At 42.3% G+C, this 24,100-nt stretch overlaps 3 protein-coding genes across 8 annotated transcripts; all 3 read left to right on the forward strand.

Annotated features, from left to right (window-relative positions):
* Nucleotides 1–1,741: 1,741 nt before the first annotated feature.
* On the forward strand, nt 1,742–12,384 carry laptm4a (lysosomal protein transmembrane 4 alpha). The gene is made up of 7 exons (XM_060041312.1): nt 1,742–1,950; nt 2,883–3,003; nt 5,950–6,026; nt 6,827–6,949; nt 10,737–10,832; nt 11,088–11,186; nt 11,596–12,384. The coding sequence occupies exons 1-7, from the start codon at nt 1,822–1,824 to the stop codon at nt 11,668–11,670; spliced, it is 720 nt and encodes a 239-aa protein (XP_059897295.1). The 5' UTR covers nt 1,742–1,821; the 3' UTR covers nt 11,671–12,384.
* Nucleotides 12,385–13,579: 1,195 nt separating this feature from the next.
* matn3a (matrilin 3a) lies at nt 13,580–19,609 on the forward strand. Of its 6 annotated transcripts, none has more exons than XM_060041549.1 (7): nt 13,582–13,877; nt 14,463–15,038; nt 15,627–16,202; nt 17,386–17,511; nt 18,245–18,334; nt 18,733–18,805; nt 18,905–19,609. In XM_060041549.1, exons 1-6 carry the CDS (start codon nt 13,718–13,720, stop codon nt 18,795–18,797), a joined length of 1,593 nt encoding a protein of 530 aa, XP_059897532.1. In that variant the 5' UTR covers nt 13,582–13,717; the 3' UTR covers nt 18,798–18,805; nt 18,905–19,609. The 6 variants fall into 6 exon arrangements, with proteins under 6 accessions (XP_059897533.1, XP_059897532.1, XP_059897530.1 ...); XM_060041547.1 differs by having other exon boundaries at nt 13,584–13,877; nt 18,245–18,341; nt 18,740–18,805; XM_060041550.1 differs by lacking the exon at nt 17,386–17,511 and having other exon boundaries at nt 13,580–13,877; nt 18,245–18,341; nt 18,740–18,805.
* Nucleotides 19,610–22,446: 2,837 nt separating this feature from the next.
* Nucleotides 22,447–23,877, forward strand: ttc32 (tetratricopeptide repeat domain 32). Its single transcript, XM_060041573.1, has 3 exons — nt 22,447–22,617; nt 23,095–23,261; nt 23,579–23,877. The coding sequence occupies exons 1-3, from the start codon at nt 22,484–22,486 to the stop codon at nt 23,704–23,706; spliced, it is 429 nt and encodes a 142-aa protein (XP_059897556.1). The 5' UTR covers nt 22,447–22,483; the 3' UTR covers nt 23,707–23,877.
* Nucleotides 23,878–24,100: the final 223 nt, after the last annotated feature.

The raw sequence follows: 24,100 nt of genomic DNA on the forward strand, positions 1-24,100 counted from the left end.
TTTATTACATAATTATATATTTCCTTCTTTAAAACAGTGTGTGATGACGACAATCCAAAGAAGATGACAACTTTAAATATGAGCGATGACAGCAAAGCCAAAGTTGGAATCGTACCTCAAAATGGAGGGGACGCCAGGTTTATAATTCCTGTACGACAGCGGACTTTAAAATCGTGTGTTATCTTCAGCTTATCGAGCATGTGAGAATGCATAAGTTGTGATTGTGTCTGTGTTTCTTCTGCTCTTTATGCCAGGGTGATTCAGACCTGATCATTGACTATGCGTCAGGGCATGGGCCTACCGTTTTTTTTAGTGAGGAAAAGTTGAAGACCCTTCTGAGGAGCAAAGAGGTGGTTGCAGGTACAGCACAGTATATCACCAATGGGACTGCAATACTTACCTTGATCATGTGGTTAAGTTATTAATGTGTATTTTGTTTAGGTGCCATTGCAGGAGCAGCAATGGGTTTGATACTTGCCCTGGGTGTGGCCGCTGTGATGCTCTATAAGAGGAGGATGGAAGATGTTCGAAAAGGAACACTATAGTACATGAGCCGTATGGCATACATTGCTTAACTGCTGACCCTGTCAAAACCCCTCCCGGTTAAACAGTGCTTATACTCTTAAGTCTCTTATTATTTATTACTGCATGGATCAGTGTTGACCATCATCACTCATGAAGAAAACATACATGCCTGCTATTATTTTTTTGTGTTATTTTGAAATATGATTATAGTAGCCTAGGTTCAAATGCAATGTATAAGGGCCTTCTAATCAAGTGTCAAGTGGGGTCTGTTCTCAACAAATGTGTACATTTGTTTATTGCACTTTGGCAAAAGGTTCACAGTGTTGTGATCTCAAAGGTATTTGAATATGTACAGAGCAACACATTTGATGTAGCTTTTTCCATTCTTTCTGCTTAACTTCCATTTGCACAACTCAATAAGCAAATGAGGGCTACACGAGGGCTAAATGAGGGATCACATTTTTCATTGTATGATGCATATACTGTTTTCACGTTGTAGCCGAATCTAGCAATAAAACTTGATCGACAAGGAATGATGCCATTCGAGTACAGCTAATGGCTTCCGGTCCTGTCTGTCTTACTGGACACGCCTCCTTTTCAAAATAAATAATCCAAATGATATAAGTAAATGATCATAAAAATGTATATGCAATTCTTAATGTTTCAAGTATAAACAACAACTCAACTACATATGTATACAACGCTATACAAATAATACGGAGCGTCAGTGTGCATTAAATTACTTTTAATATCAAGTAAGCAAATGTAGAAAAAAAATGTATTTTGTCATATTATTACATCTCCACTTTACTAAACAGAATAGTGCATTCAAATTCGAGTACAGCTAATGGCTTCCGGTTCTGTCTTACTGGACACGCCTCCTTTTCAAAATAAATAATCCAAATGATATAAGTAAATGATGTTGAAAAGTATATAATCATACAAATGTATATGCAATTCTTAATGTTTCAAGTATAAACAACAACTCAACTACATATGTATACAACGCTATACAAATAATAATACGGAGCGTCAGTGTTATGTGCATTAAATTACTTTTAATATCAAGTAAGCAAATGTAGAAAAAAACATGTATTTTGTCATATTATTACATCTCAACTTTACTAAACAGAATAGTGCATTCAAATCAAAAGCTGTAAAGGCCTTTTGTTTTACCGGAGGCCTGAGCAACGTGTGACGCTCCGCTTGGAAATAAGGGGGCGTCCTCCTCATATCCGCGGTGTTGGAGGCTGATGGTGAGGAAGTTATTATCTCCACAACCACGACTGTCCCTAGATGTATCTCCCGACGGTAGAGGACGGCATGCAGCACTTCAAGCCGAGCCGAGATAGACTCTACTCCACAAGATGCTGCGGATGTTGCCATGTGAGGACGGGGACCATTATCCTCGGGACGTGGTACATGGTAAGCTACATAAAATGGTTGTCCTGTGGAGCAGGCTAACATCAGCTAGCATTGTTATTTACCAACCCCCCCCCCCCCCCCCCCAACCAAACCAAACCAACGGTTGGCCGTGGCTGTGGCCTCGACGTGTTTGTGTCCGTGACGGCAGCTAGCTCACCTTCGACCACAAACGTTGAGTTGTGACCGTTTGACTTCGTGGCGGTAGCGACGGTCAAGCGCTGCTGTCGCTGCTCCTTCGCTTCCTCTAGCTTGTACATCGCCATTTGCCTATCACATTTCAAACAGCCAAGCAAGCGAACTTTGTTGATGCAAGTTCGCCTGTTCGGCGGTTGAAAATGTGAAAGGTTAACGGCGTTAACCGTTTTAAACAGGGCTTGGTTTGCGCTCGGGCTATCAACCGTCTTTCTGTTGAACTGTGTTCTCCCCTCGCGATCGTTCGAACGTTGGTTGCGAGCAGGTGGTTCGTTGCTTTACGCACACCGATTTCTTTTTTTACGGTTGTTCCTGTTTCAAATAAAGTTGTGCTAACTAACTACTGAAGAGTTAATCAAAAAGAGAATCGGCAAACGTCTCGTTGTAGGGGTGAATAACTCAATAGTTGATTTGTAACGTTGGTTAGTGTTTTCACACGTTCGCTCAGACACGCCGAGCATCAGTCATCCCTTGTGCGCACTCTGGCCCTCATCACCCTTAGCGCTCCGCACTAATCCCTACTTTCAGTGTCGCGTTACGTAACATAGATGCTGCTGTAATGTTAATTACGTTGGAGTACCCATGCGTCCAAAGTAATGGCCTTTTCATAGTACATCCAAAAATGATGCAAATGTTTTTACTTGTTAACACTACCAAGCTTTTATAGGGGAAATATGTTAATTGTGACTGAATGTGTTGGTTATTATCTAAAATCTCAACACACTGTTTCCTTCCCACAGGTTGTCAACCTCCTGATGGGCATCCTGCTGACCGTGGCTGTGACCCATCCGGAGAACGTGCCCACTATCGACCTCCAGTATGAGGTCATCGACCACTACTTGGCTTCAGACCGGATGTCTGGTAACCAAACACTTATACATGCGTGCAAGCCTATAAGGGCATAGATTGCAGGAAAAATGCAGATGAGGAGGTTGATAGGATGATGATAAAAAAAGATTTCCCAGAACTTCTATTAAAACGCACGGATGCTCACTGGTGGTGAAGGATGATGTAATGTGTGTTCACAAGTTGCTTGTGAGGGGCGAGGTTTAATTTGAGAAGACTTAAAATGGTGTGTAGCGGAATGAGGAACTATGCAGACGAAAGCTTGTGGTGCTGGTGGCGTAGTTACAGTTTCGCTATATCTGTTACTTGTAGAGACAGGCAATGTATTTTAGGATTATGTTCAGCCTTAATAATAATGTAATGGTGTTAAAGTAGCATAGTCAAGTAGGTTTCAAATGTTTTTTTCCTGTAAACCAACCAAATCACAATTTAATGTTTTGACACTTGTCGCTAATGCTAGCTTCCCCCAGAGAAACATTAAACGTCATTGACCACAATCCATCCATTTTCCTAAATCTGCCGACTCTAATATTGTAGTATGTTCAGCCTGTAGCTGCTCTCGTGGCACAGCTGGGTTTAACCCAGAACTAGAAGCTGTACAGACTACTGAGTAGCAGCATGCTCCTCCAGCTTCGGGTAGCTAGCCACAGTCTTTGTGGTGGTGTTATTGTTGGATTTGCGGTTCTGTCCCTGCTTATGACGCAGCAGCAGATGAGAGGGAAGAGGCCCATCTAGACTAAACCCTGTAGCAGGCCTATGCCGACTCTATGTTTGTCCTCAGCCACAGTTGATTCTGTCTCTGAGTCTGTCAGAAATGCTTTATTCAGTGATTCCCTAAGATGTTTTCCAGCAGTGGTGTGGGGTGCACTATGTTGTTGTGTGTGTGTGTGTTAGGGGTGTAACGATACATGTATTCGTATTGAACCGAATCGGTATGGACGTCACGGTTCGGCGCATGGATTTACGGTGCGTGAGTACACGGTATAAAATGAAATAAAACGGGCGTGCGAATTAATTAATGTAATGCGGAAGTAATGTTGGATACGCAAGTTCTTCAGGGACAACTAATGGCGCGTTTCCACCGGAGAGTGCGGGTCGGCTCGCGTTTCTACCGCCCAAAGTGGGCATGAGCCATATTGAGCCGTACTTGTCTCGCTGTTCCGTTGGGGTACTGAGACGCCGGAAAAGGGTGCCGGCAAGTTGGAGCTACACGCGTCGTCCGTTGATTGGTCGACAGAATCGTACTTCCGTGAGACAGGGGGATAATAACAAACATACACATTATCCGCGAGGTAATTCTGGACAACGGCGGAAGATTATTTTATTGAAGAAAATGTCGCAGAAATGTTTGCCGTCCTACATTGTTGGACGTGGAAACGCGAGCTGTAACTAACTGAGCTCTGCCGAACCGCACTTTCACTACTACACCAAACCGCACCGAACCGACCCGCACCCTCCGGTGGAAATACGCCATACTTTATACTCCAACCCCCCCACCATAAGGGTACTGTCGGCGGTGGAAACGCGAGCCGTAACTGAGCTGCGCCGAATCGCATCTTCACTACTCCACCAAGCCGCACCGAACCGGCCCGCACTCTCCGGTGGCAAATGTGCAAATTCTGTGTACTTTGCACTTTCATAAATAAGAGTATGGAGTATGGAGAGGATGTGGGGTACTTATTGTTTACTGTTTACATCTTAGATTACACAGTTCAGGCTGTTGCAGCTAGCTCAGGGGAGAGACTGTATGACACTAGATGGTACAACCTGAGACATGCACAATAAAAATTAATTGCCTTCTGCATTTTAGTTTTTTCTTTTCCCTTCATTGTACCGAACTCGTACTCGTATTTGGTGTTTTATTGGTCCTTAATGTGCAATGTAAACAATGTGTAAGACAACCCTAAACTCCAACCTAGCTAGCCTGGCTCGCTCTCGTGCATTTGTGTTCGCGCTGGTGCATGATTGCCTGCCATGTACTTGGAATGGGTGGAGTCAGATTCAGCGTTAAAGGAGAGGGGGTAGGAGCATTTGAGTTGTGTGTTTTCAAAATCTGCTGGCGTTTCGCAAATCCCATACCCAACTTTTAACTATGAACCGTGACCTCAAAACCGAGGTATTTACCGAACCGTGACCTCAAAACCGAGGTATTTACCGAACCGTGACTTTTGTGTACCGTTTCACCCCTAATTTGTAGGCTTTGTTCTATTATAAAGCCACTTGTTGTGTTAGCTTTTCTCTTTTATGCTTCCCTCATTTAGTCTAAAGCCATTCATGAGCTTATGCCATCTACAGTATCCACATTTATATCAGGGTTTTTATTCCATCTATAGCAGAACACCAAGTTCCGGTCTCCAATGACAATGTCACAATAGAGGAGGGTGCAGTAGGGGGCACCTATGTTACATCTGTTTTAAAATGAACTAATCGCTTTTGTTTTGCCCAACATCCTTTTTGTAATTATTTTATTTGTATGGCTTATTGCAGTGGTGCATGCAATCCTATCACCTCGAGGTTATGTGAAGGTGTATTTAGAAAAATGGGAAATGCAATGTATAAATATACAGAAGTGTAGAATGTTGACACTCAACACTAGTTTTTGCATTGATGCACTCTCTCTCACATCTCTCCGATCACCATCCGGTCTCCGATAGGTCAATGGCACTGAGCTGTAACACGAGCAGGCTTCAAGAAGACGTTTAATTAGTCTGTGTTTCAGTGGGTCTCTGCTGATGTTGAGTGGCTCACCGTGAGTTAGCGAGTGCTCTCCATAACACAACCGGCATTAAAGAGCAAAGCTTTAGACTTCCCATAAGGGATCAAATGCAGATATTTTACCCGTTTGCCATCACTTGTTATCGTAATGGCAGACAAAAAGAGCATTGAGCCATACTTGAATCATGCTTTCAAGCCAAATGTACAAATGCCTAAACTTCTATTAAATTCTAATACTTTGTGCAGAGAACGCCTGCTTTGGATTTGCCATCTCCCTGCTGATGCTCACCATCAGCGCCATGATGGTGTATGGAGCCATAACAGTAAGAACACACTACCTTTTTCTATAGCACTATAACAGTGCGTTATTGGCTGTGATGACTACCTTCTTCAAACTCCTGAAAAGTCATGCTAATGTTTGTCACGATATGTGTGCGTGATCACCGGCTTTCAAGATGTGAACTTGCGTAACCCTACTGAATAACCTCCCCTCTCCATTGGAGGAACACAGTTTTCCCTGTGCGCCGTGTTATAACATGTTGAATCAATGCTTTACGGCAGGAAGAATGCTGCCTCAAGCTTTGTTTCTGAACACATTCACAATGCGTTCTGGTTCACTTTATCACGATTTTCTATGGATAATTTGTTTTGCTCCCAGGCCTGTCTGATGGCATCCCACATGAAAGGCTTGACGGCCCCTTTGATGTGTAACTGCATCGTAGCTACTGGCTTATAGATCTGCTCAGTTGAGGCATGAGATGACCTACCAGTTCACGTCGTTCAAGCACGTCAGCAATGTTTTGAACGGTTCTCTCTTAATTCTGCAAGGGCACATTTCATACAATGATTCTAGATCAGCTGCCCCTAGTATCGCAGCTGTAGCATAGCTGTTGTTACAGCTGTAGTATCTTCCCTTAAGGCGTTAAAGAATACATTTGTTTATTGGCTGCACTAGAAATCCCCTAATCGGAATAGATCCCTAAATGAAAGACTTGGTAGGGAGAGTAAAATTTGGCATCATCTGGTTTATATCCCAATCCAAAGCCGGGGTAGGGATAGATTTTTTACGTTGATGTAGTTAAATGTATCTCCTTTGCCTCCTCTTTTCCTCTATTTTCTGTAGCACCGCGACGGCTGGCTCATACCCTTCTTCTGCTACCAGCTGTTTGACTTTGCCCTGAGTTGCTTGGTGGCCATCAGTCCTCTGACCTACCTGCCCAGGATTAAAGACTATCTGGATCAGCTGGTGAGTACAGCCCTCGCTCCAATATGTTCTGATGGAGGGCACTTAGGCCCATGGGTTTAATGAATGAATGTTCATTAATTTATGAATGAACATTCATAAATAAACACTAATTCCATGTTGATACTACAGTTGAAAGCAGCCATATACGGCCTCTTATTCTATAGTATTTTTTTAAGAAAACGACTTGCCTTTTGAGGGTGGTGTATGGGTTACTATTAGCTTTGACCCTGGTAAACTGAGAAATTGTGTTGGGCTCTTAAGCCCAATGTTTTCTGTACGCTGACATTGTATTTGAGTTTTAAAAATAGAGCACGCAAACTCCCTTCCTTCTCATCTCTCTCCATATACCATCACAGAGTACAAGGACAGTGCATTCAATTTAACTGCAGCGTAGAGAAACGCAATTACACCACTGTAGCTTTATCTTCGATGTGTGGTCATACAAATAACACAGCCGTGCACACAAAATAATATTGTGAGCACTTTTAATGCACTCTATGCAATAGAGACCAGTAATAAAGCCTGTGAGGAGAAAATCATTAATTGAGCGCAAACATAAAGTGAGGCATAAAGCACGCAATAACCCCGGTGCGCAGAAATACTGTCTTTATTCTCATGCTCGCATAGTGTTTTCCTGCTTGCTCTGATCTTCTTTCTGCTGGTGTGGATATCTTTTGGGACTAAGTGGTTTTGAGCCAGAAATGGCCATTGTATCCAAGAACGTGATCGTTTAATCGAGGGGTTTTCAAAGTGTGAGAGAGTGAGCCCCCCCTCAGAGAAAAAAATTCAGCTGAGCCCCCCCCCCCTCCCCAAAAAAAAAGTTCTAAATACCTGTGTTTTGAAAGCTATCTTAATTATTTTACACATTTTAAACATCTCTGATCATAATTTTAAAACATTTGAAACATATTTTTGAAACATATTTTTGAAACATATTTTAAACATATTTCTGAAACATTACAACATGCGTTTTTAAACATATTTCTTAACACAATTTGACAACTTTATCTAAGCATGTTTTAGCTTAACCTTTTTTAAATTTGAACATCTTAATCTGTGTAAACTGCCAGTTTACACAGATTCATTCAGGGTCCCCGACTCTGAATTTTCAGAGTCGAATCAGATCTGCCTTTTCAGTCCAGAGATTCGACTATTCGGCGGGGTTTGTTTACCGGCGTTGCTATGGTGACCTCAATTATTATAAGCAACTGAAAACGATGCCGGTTTGAAACTAAAACTGTGATTCTGAAAAAAATATAAATGCTAGAAAAATTCTGTTTAGATAGTATTGAAGATACAAGTGTGTAGATTTGTTTAATGGTTTGAACGATGGTAAACGGTTGAAAAATGAATGAGTTACGATGTCTAGAAGTAGGTGTATCAGAATGGGCGTCTTCAATGAAAACAGCTGAAAACGAAGCGGTATGAAACTAAAACTGTGATTCTGAAGAAATTTTAAATGATATCAAAATTCTGTTTAAATATTATTGAAGATACAAGTGTGTAGATTTGTTAAATGGTTTGCACGAAGATAAACGGTTGAAAATTGATTTAGTTATGTTACTTCTACAGTTGAAGTACGACTTTCAGGTTTTTTTTCGTTTTTGTTTTTTTTCTCACGTCGCGCCCCCCCTGAAGAACTCTGGCGCCCCCCAGTTTGAAAACCACTGGTTTAATCTAACCCAGTGTTTTTCAACCACTGTGCCGTGAGAGATGGACAGGTGTGCCGTGAAAAATGATGCAAATTCACTTCATTGGTTAAAAAATATATATTTTGGTCTACTCCGTGTAAGCCAGTCTGAGCCGAGTGTGCGTGGTCGCGCTGTTGGTGGTATGCAACGTAAATACTCCCATATGCCTGTTGGTGGCGGTAGGCAGCGCAATTTATTGACAGATATGCAAACAATAAATAACAGATGAAGTGATTGATGTACACGTGTGTAACGCAACGCAAACATGGATAAATATTTGAAAAGAAAAGAACCCACTCCTGATCAAAGTGCCCCCATAACCAATCCAGTTGACGAGCCCACAACAAGTGGGGTTCAAAAGAAAGCAAAAACGGTGAGCTCAAGGCTGTGCAGTGACATGTATCTGCCATTTGTTTTTTCCTTTACTGGGGATCCTGTTGCACCAGGTCCGTGTAGTATGTAGGGAGAAGCTATCAAACAGTGCCATGAGCTCTAGCAAGCTTAAGCGACACCTGCAAACCAAATACCCATCCCTCCAAAATAAGCCTTCGGACTATTTTGTTCGTTTGTGTGACAGCGCTGGGTAACAGGCAACTTTGATGAGGAAAGCGACAAAGGTGTCCGAGAAAGCCCTCCATGCTAGCCATTTAGTAGCTGAACTAAATCAAAAAAGCCACACACTTTCGGGGAAACATTAATATTACCAGCCTGCAAAGCCATTGTCAATGCCCTTCTAGGCCCAGATGCAGAGAAAGAAGTGGCTAAAGTCCCCCTCTCAGATAACACCATAGTGAGACGATTGATGATAAGTCTGCAGCCATAGAGTGTGGTTTTGGAGAAGATACGTTGTAGTGAGAAATATGCTTTGCAACTGGAGGAATCCGCAGATATCAGTGGCCATGCGCAACTAATGGCCAACATGCGCTTTGTGGATGGAGAGACTATCCGCGAGAATTTCCTTTTTTGCAAAGCAATGCCTGATAAAACCACAGGAGAGGAAATCTTTCGGGTCACATCAGAGTACCTTGAACAAGGAGGACTTCAGTGGTTGTGTTGTGTAAGTGTGTGCACTGACGGAGCTGCAGCCATGGTCGGGCGCATCAAAGGCTTTGTGAGCAGAGTTCGAGAGAAGAACCCTAATGTTGTTGTCATGCATCGCGAGGCACTTGTTGCCAAAACTTTGCCAACGGAGCTGGCCAGCGTGTTGGATAACGTTGTGAGCATGGTGAACTACATTAAAACTAGACCCCTGAAAAGCAGACTGTTTGTCCGGTGGTTGTCCCGGGGTAAAGTTCTGGCCCGCGTATACGAATTGCGGGAGGAATTACAATTATCTTTGACTGAAGAGAAGAGGTTCGATGACGCAAAGCTGCTTGCAAGTGATGAATGTTGTGCGCGGCTTGCATACATGGCAGATACGTGCATATCTGAATGAACTCAATGCGCGAATGCAAGGTCGAAATGAAAACCTTCTTTCAAGCACGGACAAAATAAACTGATTCCGTTCATGGATCTCCGTCTGGCGACAGCATTTGGAAAGGGGTGACACTCTCGAAATGTTCCCCCTCGCCCAAAAATGGCAAGAACAGGTCAACACTTCAGCCCTGCGAGAATTGATCAGAAAACACCTGAAAACACTTATTTTCCCTCAGCCAACACCAACTCATTTGACTGGGTCAGGGACCCGTATAGGTCTGTGGTTGATAAAGACACAAATTTGACTTTCCAGGAGCAAGAACAACTAATTGAACTGAAAGAAGATCGCACATTAAAACTCTTCCATGCAGACCTACAGCTGGATAGTTTTTGGTTGACTGCTGCCAAAGAATACCCAATCGTGGCAAACAAGGCTATCTCAACATTGCTCCCTTTCCCCACAACATACTTCTGCGAGCTTGGCTTTTCAAGTCTAACTGCAATAAAGACTAAAAACAGAACGTCTGCGATCATCATGAATATTTGTACTGCTCCTGCTGCATAGACTAAAATGTAATTGTGGGCATCGATGAAAATAAATCTTTGTCCAATATGCAATGAAATATCTGAAATGAATAAAGTACCCTGTGTAAAATGTAAATGTAAATGCTCCTCTCCAGCCGGACTTCCCCTACAAAGACAACCTGCTGTCCATGGACTCCAGCTGCCTGCTGCTGTTTGTGCTGCTCTTCTTCGCCTTCCTCATCATTCTCAAGGTTAAGCCCTGCCTACACTTATGTGCTACACACCTGTATTTCAAAATCTTTCATCCAAAGGTTAGACCGCAGAGGGACTCTACGTTAAGTGGCAGAACTTGTTCCTTTTCAATGGTCCACTTAAAGTCTTATCTGAGGTATTGATTTAATTTGACCTATTTAATGTAATGAAGTATCCTGGGATCTGGACATGTTTTTGTTGATCATGACTTGGGCAAGCTGACGTTGGGTCGTTAATATTTCTAATGTCTCCAGGCTTACCTGATGAACTGTGTGTGGAACTGCTACAAGTACATCAACAACCGGAACATGCCAGAGATCGCTGTCTATCCCGCCTTCGAGGCCCCGCCACAGGTACCCCCAGATCCCCAGATTATTCACACACTTATTACAGACACAGAAACATTTGCGTAATGCTACCATCCACTGCCTCTGCATTTCCTTCTGGGTTTTGCAATGGATCGACTTTAAAGATGGCCAGGAGGTGGCGTCTTTCATATATTCGTAGTGTTCTTGTTTTCCAATATCTTCAACTTGGAAACTGTTCTTCTACTTGTCTCTCATTCCGGTGAGAAGCTTTGACCTTAAAACCATCAAAATATGAGGCTTCAATGGTCCGACAGTGAGGCCCAGCCATATTTAGTCCATTACCATACTTGAAAGATTGAAGTACATGAGCAACATGTGCAAATACTACCTATAGATGTCTTGTAAAATTCTTCCAGCACTACCTAAAATACTTTCTCTTTTATTTCCTCATCAGTACATCCTGCCCACGTACGAGATGGCAATGAAGATGCCAGACAAAGAAGCCCCTCCCCCCTACATGCCAGCTTAGATTACCCCCACAGACCACACCTCCTCCCAAGACAGTGTTAGTACATCTATTCACATTTAGTTGTTTGGCCTTGCCTGTGTGTGGGTATGTTGAGTGTACAAGTGGAACAGTCTGAAGAGTCTGTACGTGAGTGCTTGCAACGTGGCCCCAACCTCTGTCCTTTTCTTTTTGTTGCTAAGTGTCTTAGTAAAAAGGATTCTTGTGAACGAATCGACTCGCTTGAAATGCTCTCATCGATTCAGCACCACCATCACACCCTTTTAAAGAGTGATATGTAAAATAACAATGTTAGGACAATCCACAAATTATAAATATGATCTTAATGTTGAATTTGGCTGTTATTTAATTTCACCATTTTATTAAAAATCTAGTTTTTATTCCATTCTCCAGTTTTTTGGATGAGTACCTTTTCAGTGTTCTGTTTTAGTTTCAAGCATTGCTTTAGGCCTGTCCATCACCATGTGCGTTCTATTTAGTTTAAAGCATTGCTTTATGCCTTTCCATTACCCTGTGTGCCAAGCACATCTCTATCCATGGCCCTGTTGTGGTACGATGAGTGACCTCTCCTTTTTCAATGTGCAGCCTAAATTCAGAGCAACAGATTGCTCATCTGTAGTCGCATGCTGCTTTATTCCTCAACACCGCTCTTTACTTTTCATGACATGTTGACCCTGTTGTATAACATATTGGCTTCAATAAACGTTTCAAGAAAAATGATTGTCTCGTTGAACTCTATCCGAGTCTTGCACGATAAAAAGAACCCTATAACTGTTGATGAAGACTACTAATATATGATATGAGGCTATGTGTTTCTGCTTCTAAAATATGATTTAAGAATTAAGACAAACAATTTTGTCACCTAAATGTCATGCCATATAATTTATTTAAATCCACACGATCTTTACAATTAATCGAATAACCATTATTTTACATCTATCAATCACGGCTGTATCAAACATGGATGGCAGAACGACCCAGGGTTAGAAGTATTATACTCAATCCAACTAAAATGGATAGTACGTATGTAGCGAATGGGCCTTTTTCTCAAATTGAACCCATCAAAGTCGGACAACAAATTATTATGCACATGGTCTGTGATAATCCATCTATTTACTACTTCTTTTTTTCCACTCCACTCATTTCAATTATGAAGGTAGTTATTCTGGTAACATTATTTTCGTGATATTGTCTTAACCTTAATTTATATTAAATAAATCTGTCTACTTTTGATCATCCTTATCATTTGTTTGCTTTAAGCCCTTCATTTGTTGGGCGATTTGTGGGCAATTGTCACACTGTTACAATTTACGGCCACAACATCCAAATTGTTCTGAAATTAATAACCATTATTAGTTATGAATTGTTTGTATATTTGTTTATATAATTAATTAAACTAGAAAAAAATGTTGATTGGAGATACAATTGTTTTACTTTTTCATTAGAAATAGCTTTTATATATTTTTATAAATAAACAGTTCAAGAAGTTTTTGAGTAATGCCATGAAAAACATTTGGGTACCCCGAGGTGTCCCTTCTATGTTTGTTCTTCATTCTTAGCACCGTGCTAACAGGCAGGTTCTGGAGGAGCGCTTCACAGGACATGACATGACAGGGAAAAAACTAAGTAGAAATAAAAGACACCAGGGGGAGACATTGCAACTACAAAAGGACTCCAAGCAATGCATGGTATAAGTTGAGTTTTCGTTTCTTATTTGATGAATGTTCAAGGCCTATTTTCACATTCTTTGGAAAAAATAAATAAGCCAAAGTCCCATGTCCTCGCTACAGTGTGTGTGTGTGTGTGTGTGTGTGTGTGTGTGTGTGTGTGTGTGTGTGTGTGTGTGTGTGTGTGTGTGTGTGTGCGCGCGCGCGTGTGACGTTAGGGTGGTGCCTGCGCATCCCTGGAGCGAGGCGCACCTGGATTGGACCACATGTTCTGGTGGTCTGAGGTCACGACTACTTAAATCTAGACCCAACGCTAAAGCAGAACAGCTCTCCCAAACGTCCAGTTGGCACAGGAAAGGGTTGGAAAATCCATTGCCACGATAATGTCTTATTTTTCGTGCGTTTACTGCGTTTTGCTGTTGCTATCTGGGGTTTTGGGCACATACCCGCCGAGCGGACTGGATCTCCACCACATAACTGCGCAAAGTTATGCACAGACTAGAAATATAGCCCGACCACCGCATAGAACGCTGAATCCATCAAGTAAGTCTACATATTCATTCTCTAATAGGTTGTTTCTTTTTTTATTATAATCAAGTGTTAGAATTAAAAACCGTTAATTATTTGTATGATATGAATATTGTCTCGTATTAGGCCTAGGTTTGTCTTATACGTAAGCCTGTAATTCCTTTTATATATATATATATATATATATATATATATACACACAAGTAAGAAGGAAAATACTTTTTCTAGGTAAAGGCCTAATGTTCTGAAACAACTTAACTAAAAAGTTAGTTGAGTTAAGAGTTATTCAGCAAATTGTAATTTCATCTTTTAATATTTCCGGCTAACCAATAAGTGAAGCCTAACATTTCACGACACTTTTCAAAACATGATGTGCATGATATCTTCAATATGCCTACTGCAAAGTCCCTAAACATGTTTTAAACGGTTTAAGTGACTGTAACTACTCATGCTTTAACTAATAATTTGTTCCTGCTTGAACAAAACAAACAAATAATTTCACTCTATACAACTCGTATAAAGAAAACTTACACTACACTTTTAATTCTCCTTTCAAGCTGTTAATGTGCCCTAACGCTTCTCCTATCTGGTGGCCCATAGTTCACGGAAGTGATTACAGGTATAGAGGCTATCACTACCATCACCAGCCACCCAGGATCCCACCGCCGGTAGTGTATCATCCCATCCCTCTATCTCCCCCAGTGACTTACCACCACAGACACTCGTTCCCCATGCCACCCCCCTACCACCACTTCAATGGTGCCGTAGCCCCCCAGTGGCACAACATCCACAGAGCCCACTCACCCCCTGTAGTCCACCATCACAGGGCTCACCACCCCTTCCCCGCAGCTGGCTATTACAGACACCGAGCTGTGTGTCCGTCACCCCCGCCCACAGTGCAGCCAGACCCCACAGTAGCAGCAGCCACCTCTAGCCCCACCCCAGTGGTTTACCTCCCCACCACCACCTCCCGGCAAGAGTTGCCCTCTACAACAGTGGTAAGCCAGGCCACTGTGCCCCCCACACTACCGGTGACCACCCTTCCACCTGTGACCACTTCCGCCCCCATGTTGGTGACTGAGACCACAGAGGCCCCGGTGGGGACCCCCGCTCCTGTGATGCTACCGGTCAGTACCCCAAGCGGCAGCAGCACCAGCGTCAGTCCTGTGGAGACAGGTAGAATATTCCAAGTCAGGTTTGCTTGACATAACCCACATCAATGTTACCCAATGCTTTGAAATGTAAGTTCTTGTTTGTCTTGACAAATGATGGCAAAACATTTGCAATTTGAGTTTCGTCAAACGCCAAATTTGGATTATAACATAATGTAAAAAATCTCTGTTTGGGGAGAAATATAACATTGGATGAAGAAACCACACAAATATAGTTTGGGGTTTTCAGGCTTCCACGCTCTTAACCACTGTACCACCACTGCTCAAATAAATTAGCAAAGAACTCTTTCTGACAAACATCTTGGTGAACCATTAAAAGCTGGCTACAGTATGCCCTTTAAGACAGACTGTATAATTTTAATGGAAACTCCACAAGTTCCTGTCAATTGAGCCTAGTAATTTTTCAAAACATGCTTGTTAACACTTTATTTTTTAATCTTCTGTAGGCTGTTTGCCACCCTTTAATTGTCTTTAACATAATGGTTATTTTTTGTGAAAGATGCAATGAATAAGGGGAATGTTTCACAATGTTTGCAAACACAGTTCATAATTTCAAGCAATTCAAGACAATGCCTGTGATTGGTTGCCATAGAAACCGATTCTCAGTGCAGGAGCCTTCCCCTGGATCTGGTGTTCATCATCGACAGCTCTCGCAGCGTGCGTCCCGGCGAATTTGAGAAGGTCAAGATCTTCCTGGCCGACATGGTGGACACGCTGGACGTTGGACCCGATGCCACCCGGGTGGCCGTGGTCAACTACGCCAGCACGGTCAAGATCGAGTTCTTGCTCAAGGACCACCTGAACAAACCCGACATGAAGCGCGCCATCACCCGCATCGAGCCCCTGGCCGCTGGCACCATGACGGGCCTCGCCATCAAGACGGCCATGAACGAGGCCTTCACTGAGCAGTCTGGCGCCCGCCCCCGCTCCCGCAAGATCTCCAAGGTGGCCATCATCGTCACGGACGGGAGGCCCCAGGACCAGGTGGAGGAGGTGTCGGCCGCCGCCCGGGGCTCGGGCATCGAGATCTACGCGGTGGGGGTGGACCGCGCCGACATGCGCTCCCTGCAGCTGATGGCCAGCATCCCCCTGGAGGACCACGTCTTCTACGTGGAGACCTACGGTGTCATCGAGAAGCTGACATCCAAGTTCCGGGAGACCCTGTGCGGTAGGACTGTGTAGGGGGCGGGGGGCTGGGGTACGGAGGAGACCGTTCTCCGGTTAACCTTAACGCCGTGCTTCCTGAGGCAGGCTTTACAGGGCGGTGATCCCTCGTCACGGATCATCGAGGGAACTAATAATAATTGCACCTGGGATTATACACTAACTCTGTAACTGAATGTTAACAATGGAGCTAAATGCTCAGTGACCTCATGATGTGGAGCAGGAGAAGACCACATGTTGTCACATGCACATGGAGTGCAGATGTGTGAGCTTGCACTGGTTTGTAGTTGCTAACTCAAGCCCAGCGGAAAGTATCACGGCCTTAAATGGTCCTCAACTTTCACCTTCTTTTACAACAGCAGAAAAGAAAGAATGGTACTCTGTCATTATAAACACAGAGAAAGCTTCAAAGGACCGAGCCCATCAAAGCATCTTCACCAAGGAATGCTTTAAGAATATTCTATCTTAGCATACAGTGATCTAACTCCATAGAACTTTGTATATCCAAACTAGAAATAGCTGACAATTGGAGAGACCAAAATACTCAGAAACATAGACAAAATACATTGAAGGAAACTTACAGAGTTCAAATTCCCACTGTTGATATAATATTGCAACCTATACGTTAACAGCTGTACGTGGCTAGGCAAGGTTCTACTGAGTTATTTCTTTAATAAAGCAACTGATGGGTCAGATTAATCAATGTATGTACACCGTTCCATAATGTTTTCTCTGTGTTTTAGCTTGTGTTGTCCAACACACGGTGAGCCTAATCAGTATGCAAATGAGATGTGGCTGAAATGTGGTGAAGGTTTCTATCCAGAGACAAGAAATGCACCTTCTGCCAGCCACGCTTAGACCGCTGCGTAGATAAGAGGCTTGCTTCCTAAAGATAACGCTTGATGGCATGGGAAAAAAGTCCCATAACTATGTGCATGAAGAAATATGTTATTCGAGTGCAGCTCAGTAGGAATACATCAAAATATGGATTTCTACCGAATATCAATCTTTCATGGGATGGCACCGAGGTAACCAAGGCATGCCTTATTGACATCCGTGGAACATTGGATTTGTTGATGGTTACAAATGTATCCCCAAATTTTATATTAGAAACGTCTCATCATCCACCTTAATCTCGCCAAGGCGCCCCCATCTTGGTGGCGCCTCCTAATCCTGGCTTATTCCAGGTGTGGACCCCTGCGCCATGGGACACCACTGCGATCACATATGTGTCAACAGCAACGCCTCCTATTACTGCAAGTGCCGGAACGGTTATATCTTGAACACGGACAAGAAAACATGTTCCATGAAACGTAAGAACCTAATGGGGCCCTGCTTATTGGCGCCATGTTGTAGAAATGATCATAAAAACATTGAACGACGTCCTGAACTGCTGATGTTATATTCATGCCATTTAGAGACGTGCCCATTACAGCTTTAAATAAACAACAACAATGCTTTAAATTAATATTTCATTTATTTGCCTAAATGGAATTGCGTCCCAACATCCCATCCGATTGGAGCAACACAGCTTGACTCCTTTGATTGACTGTTGTGGTTTCCCATTTGTTGGACAATAAGCCATGTGGCACTCACACGATATGTGTTAAACTTAGTTGAGAACGCATGAGAAACAGCAAGCTTTTAACAACATGTCTGTTCATCCGGGACAAAGTGCAGAATACTGATGGTGAGTTGGTAGTTACAAAGTCATTCTGGATTATACTACCGTACAGGATATATGACGGGTTATATTGTTTCGCATCTTCTTTGGAGAAAGAAAATAATAAGATGTTTATCTAAAGTATGCATTTTTGTGCTTGATCAGGCATGTGTTGTTAAAAAAAAGTACTAGTTGTATTGCTGACTGTGTGTGTGTGTGTGTGTGTGTGTGTGTGTGTGTGTGTGTGTGTGTGTGTGTGTGTGTGTGTGTGTGTGTGTGTGTGTGTGTGTGTGTGTGTGTGTGTGTGTGTTTTCGTGCTCTCGCCCTGCGTACGTGACCATTCTCTTGCATGGATGTGAAATGTGTGCTTCCCCCTACTGAAGAGGTGAAGGCTGCGGTGGTACAGGACCCCTGTAAATGTGAAGCCAGGCTGGCGTTCCAGAGGCAGACGCAGAGCGCCATCCAGCAGCTCGCTGCTAAACATATCCTTCACCCCGCTGTCCACTGGCTTATCCCACCCACCTCGGGCTCAATCCCCAAGGTCCTCAGCCGTCTGGCAGGCATCCTTGAGCAAGAAGTTTTATTTTAAAACAATCACATGATTTTAACACAATCACGCACAAGCATGGTCGCTCAACGCCCTAACTGTTCTTCAAGGACGTGTATCTGAGCTATCACTAGAAGTCGCTTTGCGTCTGTGGCTGAATAGCACTTTGTGGGAATGAATACTGTGTTGGGATAACCCCAATAAAGTCCTCTAAATTCAAAACAAGGTGAGGCAATAGGAGTAACCATAGAGCATGTTAACATCGGCATCCATTCCCATCAACATTTTTGTAACATCCCACAGAGACTGTATGATGGCCTTGACTGCTCTCACTCAGTGACGTCACAGGGAGGGTGAAGCAGCTGGAGAGCGCATTGGGTCGTGCTTAGGGGGAACGGTGAGCAAGGCTTGTTTCTCTTACGGATGATTGGTGGGCTAACAAACAAAAACAAAACAGGGCCCACGGTTTGACCTGGTGTTTATTTGACATCCACAGACCCACCAGACTGTGTGCATCCTGTCGGAGTCACAGACATGGACCATTGCAACACTGGCACGCAGTCCCTCTCACGTCCTGTGTCTATGGATGGCATGTTATACAGAGCTATTGTTTGGAAACAAAAGGCTTTTCATTATTTGCAATTTATACATTTTGTTCATTTTTGGCTATTCATAATTATTATTTTGTAATGTTGATGTGGAAATATAGATAAATAAAACGATTTGTATGGCGTTTCACTTAATCTCTTAAATACACACATATATTATGTATATATGCATACTTATAAATACATATATATATGTATATATATATTAGTTTGAAAAATAAACTAGTTTTAATAGTTACAATTGACAAAGATATATTATTTCTGCTGTTAGAATTCTTGTTCCTTTACTACAAAATTGATATACAGCCTTTTCTATTGTAAAATATATATGAATGATTTTGGTTAACGAAAATGTGGTTAACTGTTGCTTTATTTACAACTTTATAGATGTTTTTTGCATTTATTTATATTTTTATAATTGCAAGATATTATTCTCTTTCCTGTTCCCTGTTATCTTGTTTTAAAATAAGTAATTTAATATGTTGTTAATCAGCTCTTCTAAAGACATAACACTGATTGGTTTTCTGTCTTTCCTTTTTTATTGATATTCTGAAATGTTATGACATTAAACATGTTTCGTTCTTCAACTTAAACAGCAGAAGAGTTTGTTGTGTATAATTCAAGTGAACAAAACAATTATACAGTAGTCTACCAGACATTGATGTATCTATTGTTCATGGGATCCTATGTGATGGATATAATGAAACAGCTGCAGCTCCTATTTTTAACTAGTATTACTATATGCTTTAAAAAGCTCCAACTGTTATGCTCTTCAATTTCCGAGAGTTTCTATCCCATACCAAGCTGAATACCTATGTCCCTGCCATGTCTTCCTATAGCCTGAATGTCAATATTTAAAGTAAATATCCAGCTCCAGTGCAGAAGTCTGTCCTGACAACGTGTTAAAACGGACCTGGACCTCCAGTGAAACCCTCTCAGAGGGCCAGGGGTCAGGGAGACAGATCAATGTTGCTGGCGGACGACCAGAGTCTGGCCTTCTCTTCGGACCTAGGTGTCACATGGGTCTGCTTCCGATACCATGATAACACAACCGCTCCTGAGTCAAGAGCCTTTACACATGAGAGTCAAATCCAGTTATGTTTCCGACACTGAGCCCCTGCCGCACTGATCGGAGAAATCTTAACTCTTATATTCCTAAAATATGCACAAGAGGAATGTGCATGTTCATATGTGCGTTTAAACACCACAGACAACAGAACTATAACTGAACTGCCCCCCCCCCCCCCCACGCGCTTACCATCCGGACAGCGGTTTTCTGTCTGTGTGCTGGTGGCTTTATTGACTACCACACACAAAGGTTACCTCAAACCAGGGGATCGAAGAGCAATGGAAATGACGCGCCTTCACTATGGTGACAAGTGAACTCATTGACTTTATTGACTGGCATTGTCCCCTGTTTTATTGTGAGTACGCCTAGTAAAATGTTGACATTGCATGGTTTACGGTTACACAAACACTAGTGTAAAAGAATGTCTTTTCATGCAAAGGTAGATGTAAAACATGCTTCCAGTTGTAATTAAAGTGTTTTCTCCAGATGCAGGTATTATGCTTTGAGAGAACACCTTTCAGCCATACAGATACTGAATTACCATAATTAAGCTTTTTTAAAGAGGTGAGCGGTTCATATCCCACTGATATCCTCCCATATATCGGCCTCATGGAGATATAATTGGAAATATCGTAACATTCGATACAATAAATGTATCTTTTTTTAAATCTGTGTCTTTAGTGTTTGGTCAAACACAGATGGAACACTAGAAACGGGAGATTCGTACTTATTGTGGCAAGGAGACCGCATTTTGGGAAGGTATTGCGTAGAGTGCACATGTAAGTAGTGCTACTAGGGTGCCGCTATGCAGCTTTAAGTCCATAAGATGAGAGGCTGGGGGTACAGGACGTGATAATGAATGTTTGGTCACACCAGAGGACCTATCCCCTGTGTTAAGTCTCTCAGCCATCCGCAATGTTTGAACTTACAGAAGAGATGCCAACTACTGGGACTATGAGAACAAGATTCAGACGAACAAGTCATATATGCCAAATTATAAAGGTTATTTTTGCTTTTTACAATAGATACGGTTACCTAGATCTGTTTGATGGAGCATGTAAGGAGAAATCTCCATCAGCAGCTTTTTATCTGTCTGAATATGTTATGCTTTGGGATGCAGCATTAACAACATACACCTAAATGTTAGAATCTCCAATTCTGGCCTATGATATTTGCTATTAAGGAATACTTGTCTTCAAGAACCTGCATCCTTATGCAGGTGGAAAGCCTTAATTTCGTTCAGACATAATTTCAGCAATGTAACGTCTACTACAGAGAATGCAAGCCACATTCCCTCTGCGGCTCAGTGAATATAAAGGTTCCAATGTTATTCTCCCGTTTGTCCCTCTCAGTAAATAGCTTGCTGCATGGGTCGGCTGGTCTTCCTTTGATCCAGAGGGCAGTACACACGCACAAACTGATAAGATATGTGGCGGGAGGAAGTAGATCTAACCTATTGCTCCTCTCAGGGGGCATTTTCCACCAGGAAAAATTAGATACCTGAGAACAGACAGGAATTGCTTGTAAGCTTATGGAAAGGTTTCCTTCTTTTCTATTATCTGCAGTGTATCATTGAGATTTTAATTTTCTGGTGGATTTGGCGCCTTGGAATTCTTTCCATTACCTAACAGGCGCACTGTAGGTCTGAACAATGCGACAAACAGCCAAATATTTTACAGATAGACAGAAGGAATCTGCATGTTAAATGTGAAATATTTCCTTGAAAGGGAAGCTTTGGGGCCCCAGTTTTCCAACACATCACTGTTAAGATTCCCTTCCAATGTAAAGCTCAATGTTTTTTTTCAAAGGAAATGTCAAGCTAGGCTATGTCTTTAGACGTGTGTTTTGCTTGCTTTGGGGATTAATCATGGTTTAATGTAAAAAAAAAAAAAAAAAGAGACAAATATCAATGGTGAATACTGGTGAGCCATCACTCAAAGATTGGAAAAGCGACAGAGAGAGAGAGAGAGAGAGAGAGAGAGAGAGAGAGAGAGAGAGAGAGAGAGAGAGAGAGAGAGAGAGAGAGAGAGAGAGAGAGAGAGAGAGAGAGAGAGAGAGAGAGAGAGAGAGAGAGAGAGAGAGAGAGAGAGAGAGAGAGAGAGAGAGAGAGAGAGAGAGAGAGAGAGAGAGAGAGAGAGAGAGAGAGAGAGAGAGAGAGAGATTCTGCCACCATCTGGTTGTTTTTAGAAACGACATAGTAACAGGGCAAGCCATCATCATAGTTCAGATTGTTTATTTTATTGTTTGGTCCATCAATTATTGAACCTAATCAATAACCTTTATGCATGGTTTATTTAGTATTTAGGCCCATAGCGACGTTTGATTCTCAGAAATGTATAATGACGCCGACCTCTCTTACGTCACATCCGCAACGACGTGACAACACGACCAACGCGACATGGAGAGCGAAGGTGTTTATGTCGAAAATAAACCGCAAATACTTGCCAATGCTCATTCGGAGTTTGGAAAACGTAATTTTGAATTGGCAGAGGAACTTTATACAAAGTTCATTTCATCGTGTTTGCATAAGAGGTAGTATTAGTGATCGTTTTAAGCCTCCTCGGCTGTCCTGTAGTTAGAAGCTTGTATCTGGCCAAGAGAAACAGTTAATTTCCTGTGATAATAACATTGGTGTCTATTTTAAGCAATCATTGTTAAAATATTTGTTCAATGTATGACTTCAGGAGAAATTTGTTGCATTGAAATAAAGTGACAACTATTCATAATCGTACACCAATAACTCTATATACATAGCCTACTAACTCGTAGCTTTAATTTGAAGTTGGATCCCCACAGCCAAAGTCACTGTGGGGCCGCACAGTCTTACTTTAAACCAGCATCTAGGGAAGGCAAGAGTACATTAGCTCCAGTAAATAGAGCAACTTGCGAAGTCCATAGAGCAACAACCAAGTAAATTGCTTTACTTGGCTGTTTTCCGATGTACCTGCGACGAATACTGCCACCATCAAATTCAATAATACGGTGTGAATATCTGATCCATGTTTGCAGGGAATGTGCGGCAGGTGACCTAGCCGCCGCATACAACAGCCGTGGACAGATCAGATACCTGAGGGTGGACTTCACTGAGGCAATGGAGGACTACACTGAGGCCATAGGGGTCGACCCTCGTTTCGAAATACCCTTCTACAACAGAGGACTGATCCACTATAGATTAGGTATTACATCGTTAGTTCAAAAGTTGGACCATATCGTTGTTTTTGCTGATGGGGTTGTAATACTCCATGTCCAACAGTAGATGGAGCCAACGGAAAGATAATGACATGACATGTACTTTAGAATGAAATCATACATGAGCAGCAGAATAATTAAAGACTGCAGCTGTTGCTGCACGCATATGCAAATCATGCATATGAATTTTATACATGATTTGCTGAAACTTTATGGGACACTGCTGCCAACATTAATACCGGTACGCCATTTATTCATTCATGGTCATCATCATTGAGCATCGCTAAAATTTCTTATTATACAGGTTTTTTCGAAGAAGCCAAGAGAGACTTTCACCAAGTCCTGAAGATCAATCCAGACTTTGAAGAGGCCAAAGTCAGTCTCCTCCAGACGCTTCAGGACCAGCAGCACAGAATGACCCGGGGATACTGACCATGATGGATCAGCAGCATAGAATGACCCGGGGATACTGACCATGATGGACCAGCGGCACAGAAAGACCCAGTGGCTTGTTTGGCATTGTGATTTGCTTTCTCTTTTCGATGTATTTTTTGATTTGTATTAAATTATTGTCAAGTTAATGAAAATGTGTTATTATTTTAATGTTCTTTTTTGCTTGAGTATAATGTAGATATTTGATTTATCCAAATGAAGGCCTAACTTGGTGTAGAACCGATAGCTCAGTGCATCTATAAGCAAAAATATATAGGCCTAGCCTATATATAGGCACAAACATATCTACCCAAAATTGTTAATTCTGCTCAATAACCTACGAAGATGGCGTTTGGGTAGGGGGGCTATCTTTGCAATACAATAGGTCATACGC

Source organism: Gadus macrocephalus, chromosome 21 (genome assembly GCF_031168955.1).
Source record: "Gadus macrocephalus chromosome 21, ASM3116895v1".
NCBI classification, from domain to species: Eukaryota; Metazoa; Chordata; class Actinopteri; order Gadiformes; family Gadidae; genus Gadus; species Gadus macrocephalus.

Excerpts from the sequence above, each read along its gene's own strand:
- ttc32 (XM_060041573.1), top strand. The coding sequence starts at position 22,484 with ATGGAGAGCGAAGGTGTTTATGTCGAAAATAAACCGCAAATACTTGCC. Across the intron at positions 22,618-23,094 it reads TCATCGTGTTTGCATAAGAG|GGAATGTGCGGCAGGTGACC; the intron begins GTAGTATTAGTG and ends CCATGTTTGCAG. Across the intron at positions 23,262-23,578 it reads ACTGATCCACTATAGATTAG|GTTTTTTCGAAGAAGCCAAG; the intron begins GTATTACATCGT and ends CTTATTATACAG.
- matn3a (XM_060041549.1), top strand. The coding sequence starts at position 13,718 with ATGTCTTATTTTTCGTGCGTTTACTGCGTTTTGCTGTTGCTATCTGGG. Across the intron at positions 15,039-15,626 it reads CGTCAGTCCTGTGGAGACAG|AAACCGATTCTCAGTGCAGG; the intron begins GTAGAATATTCC and ends TGGTTGCCATAG. Across the intron at positions 16,203-17,385 it reads GTTCCGGGAGACCCTGTGCG|GTGTGGACCCCTGCGCCATG; the intron begins GTAGGACTGTGT and ends GGCTTATTCCAG.
- laptm4a (XM_060041312.1), top strand. The coding sequence starts at position 1,822 with ATGTATCTCCCGACGGTAGAGGACGGCATGCAGCACTTCAAGCCGAGC. Across the intron at positions 6,027-6,826 it reads TGGTGTATGGAGCCATAACA|CACCGCGACGGCTGGCTCAT; the intron begins GTAAGAACACAC and ends TATTTTCTGTAG. Across the intron at positions 6,950-10,736 it reads AAGACTATCTGGATCAGCTG|CCGGACTTCCCCTACAAAGA; the intron begins GTGAGTACAGCC and ends GCTCCTCTCCAG.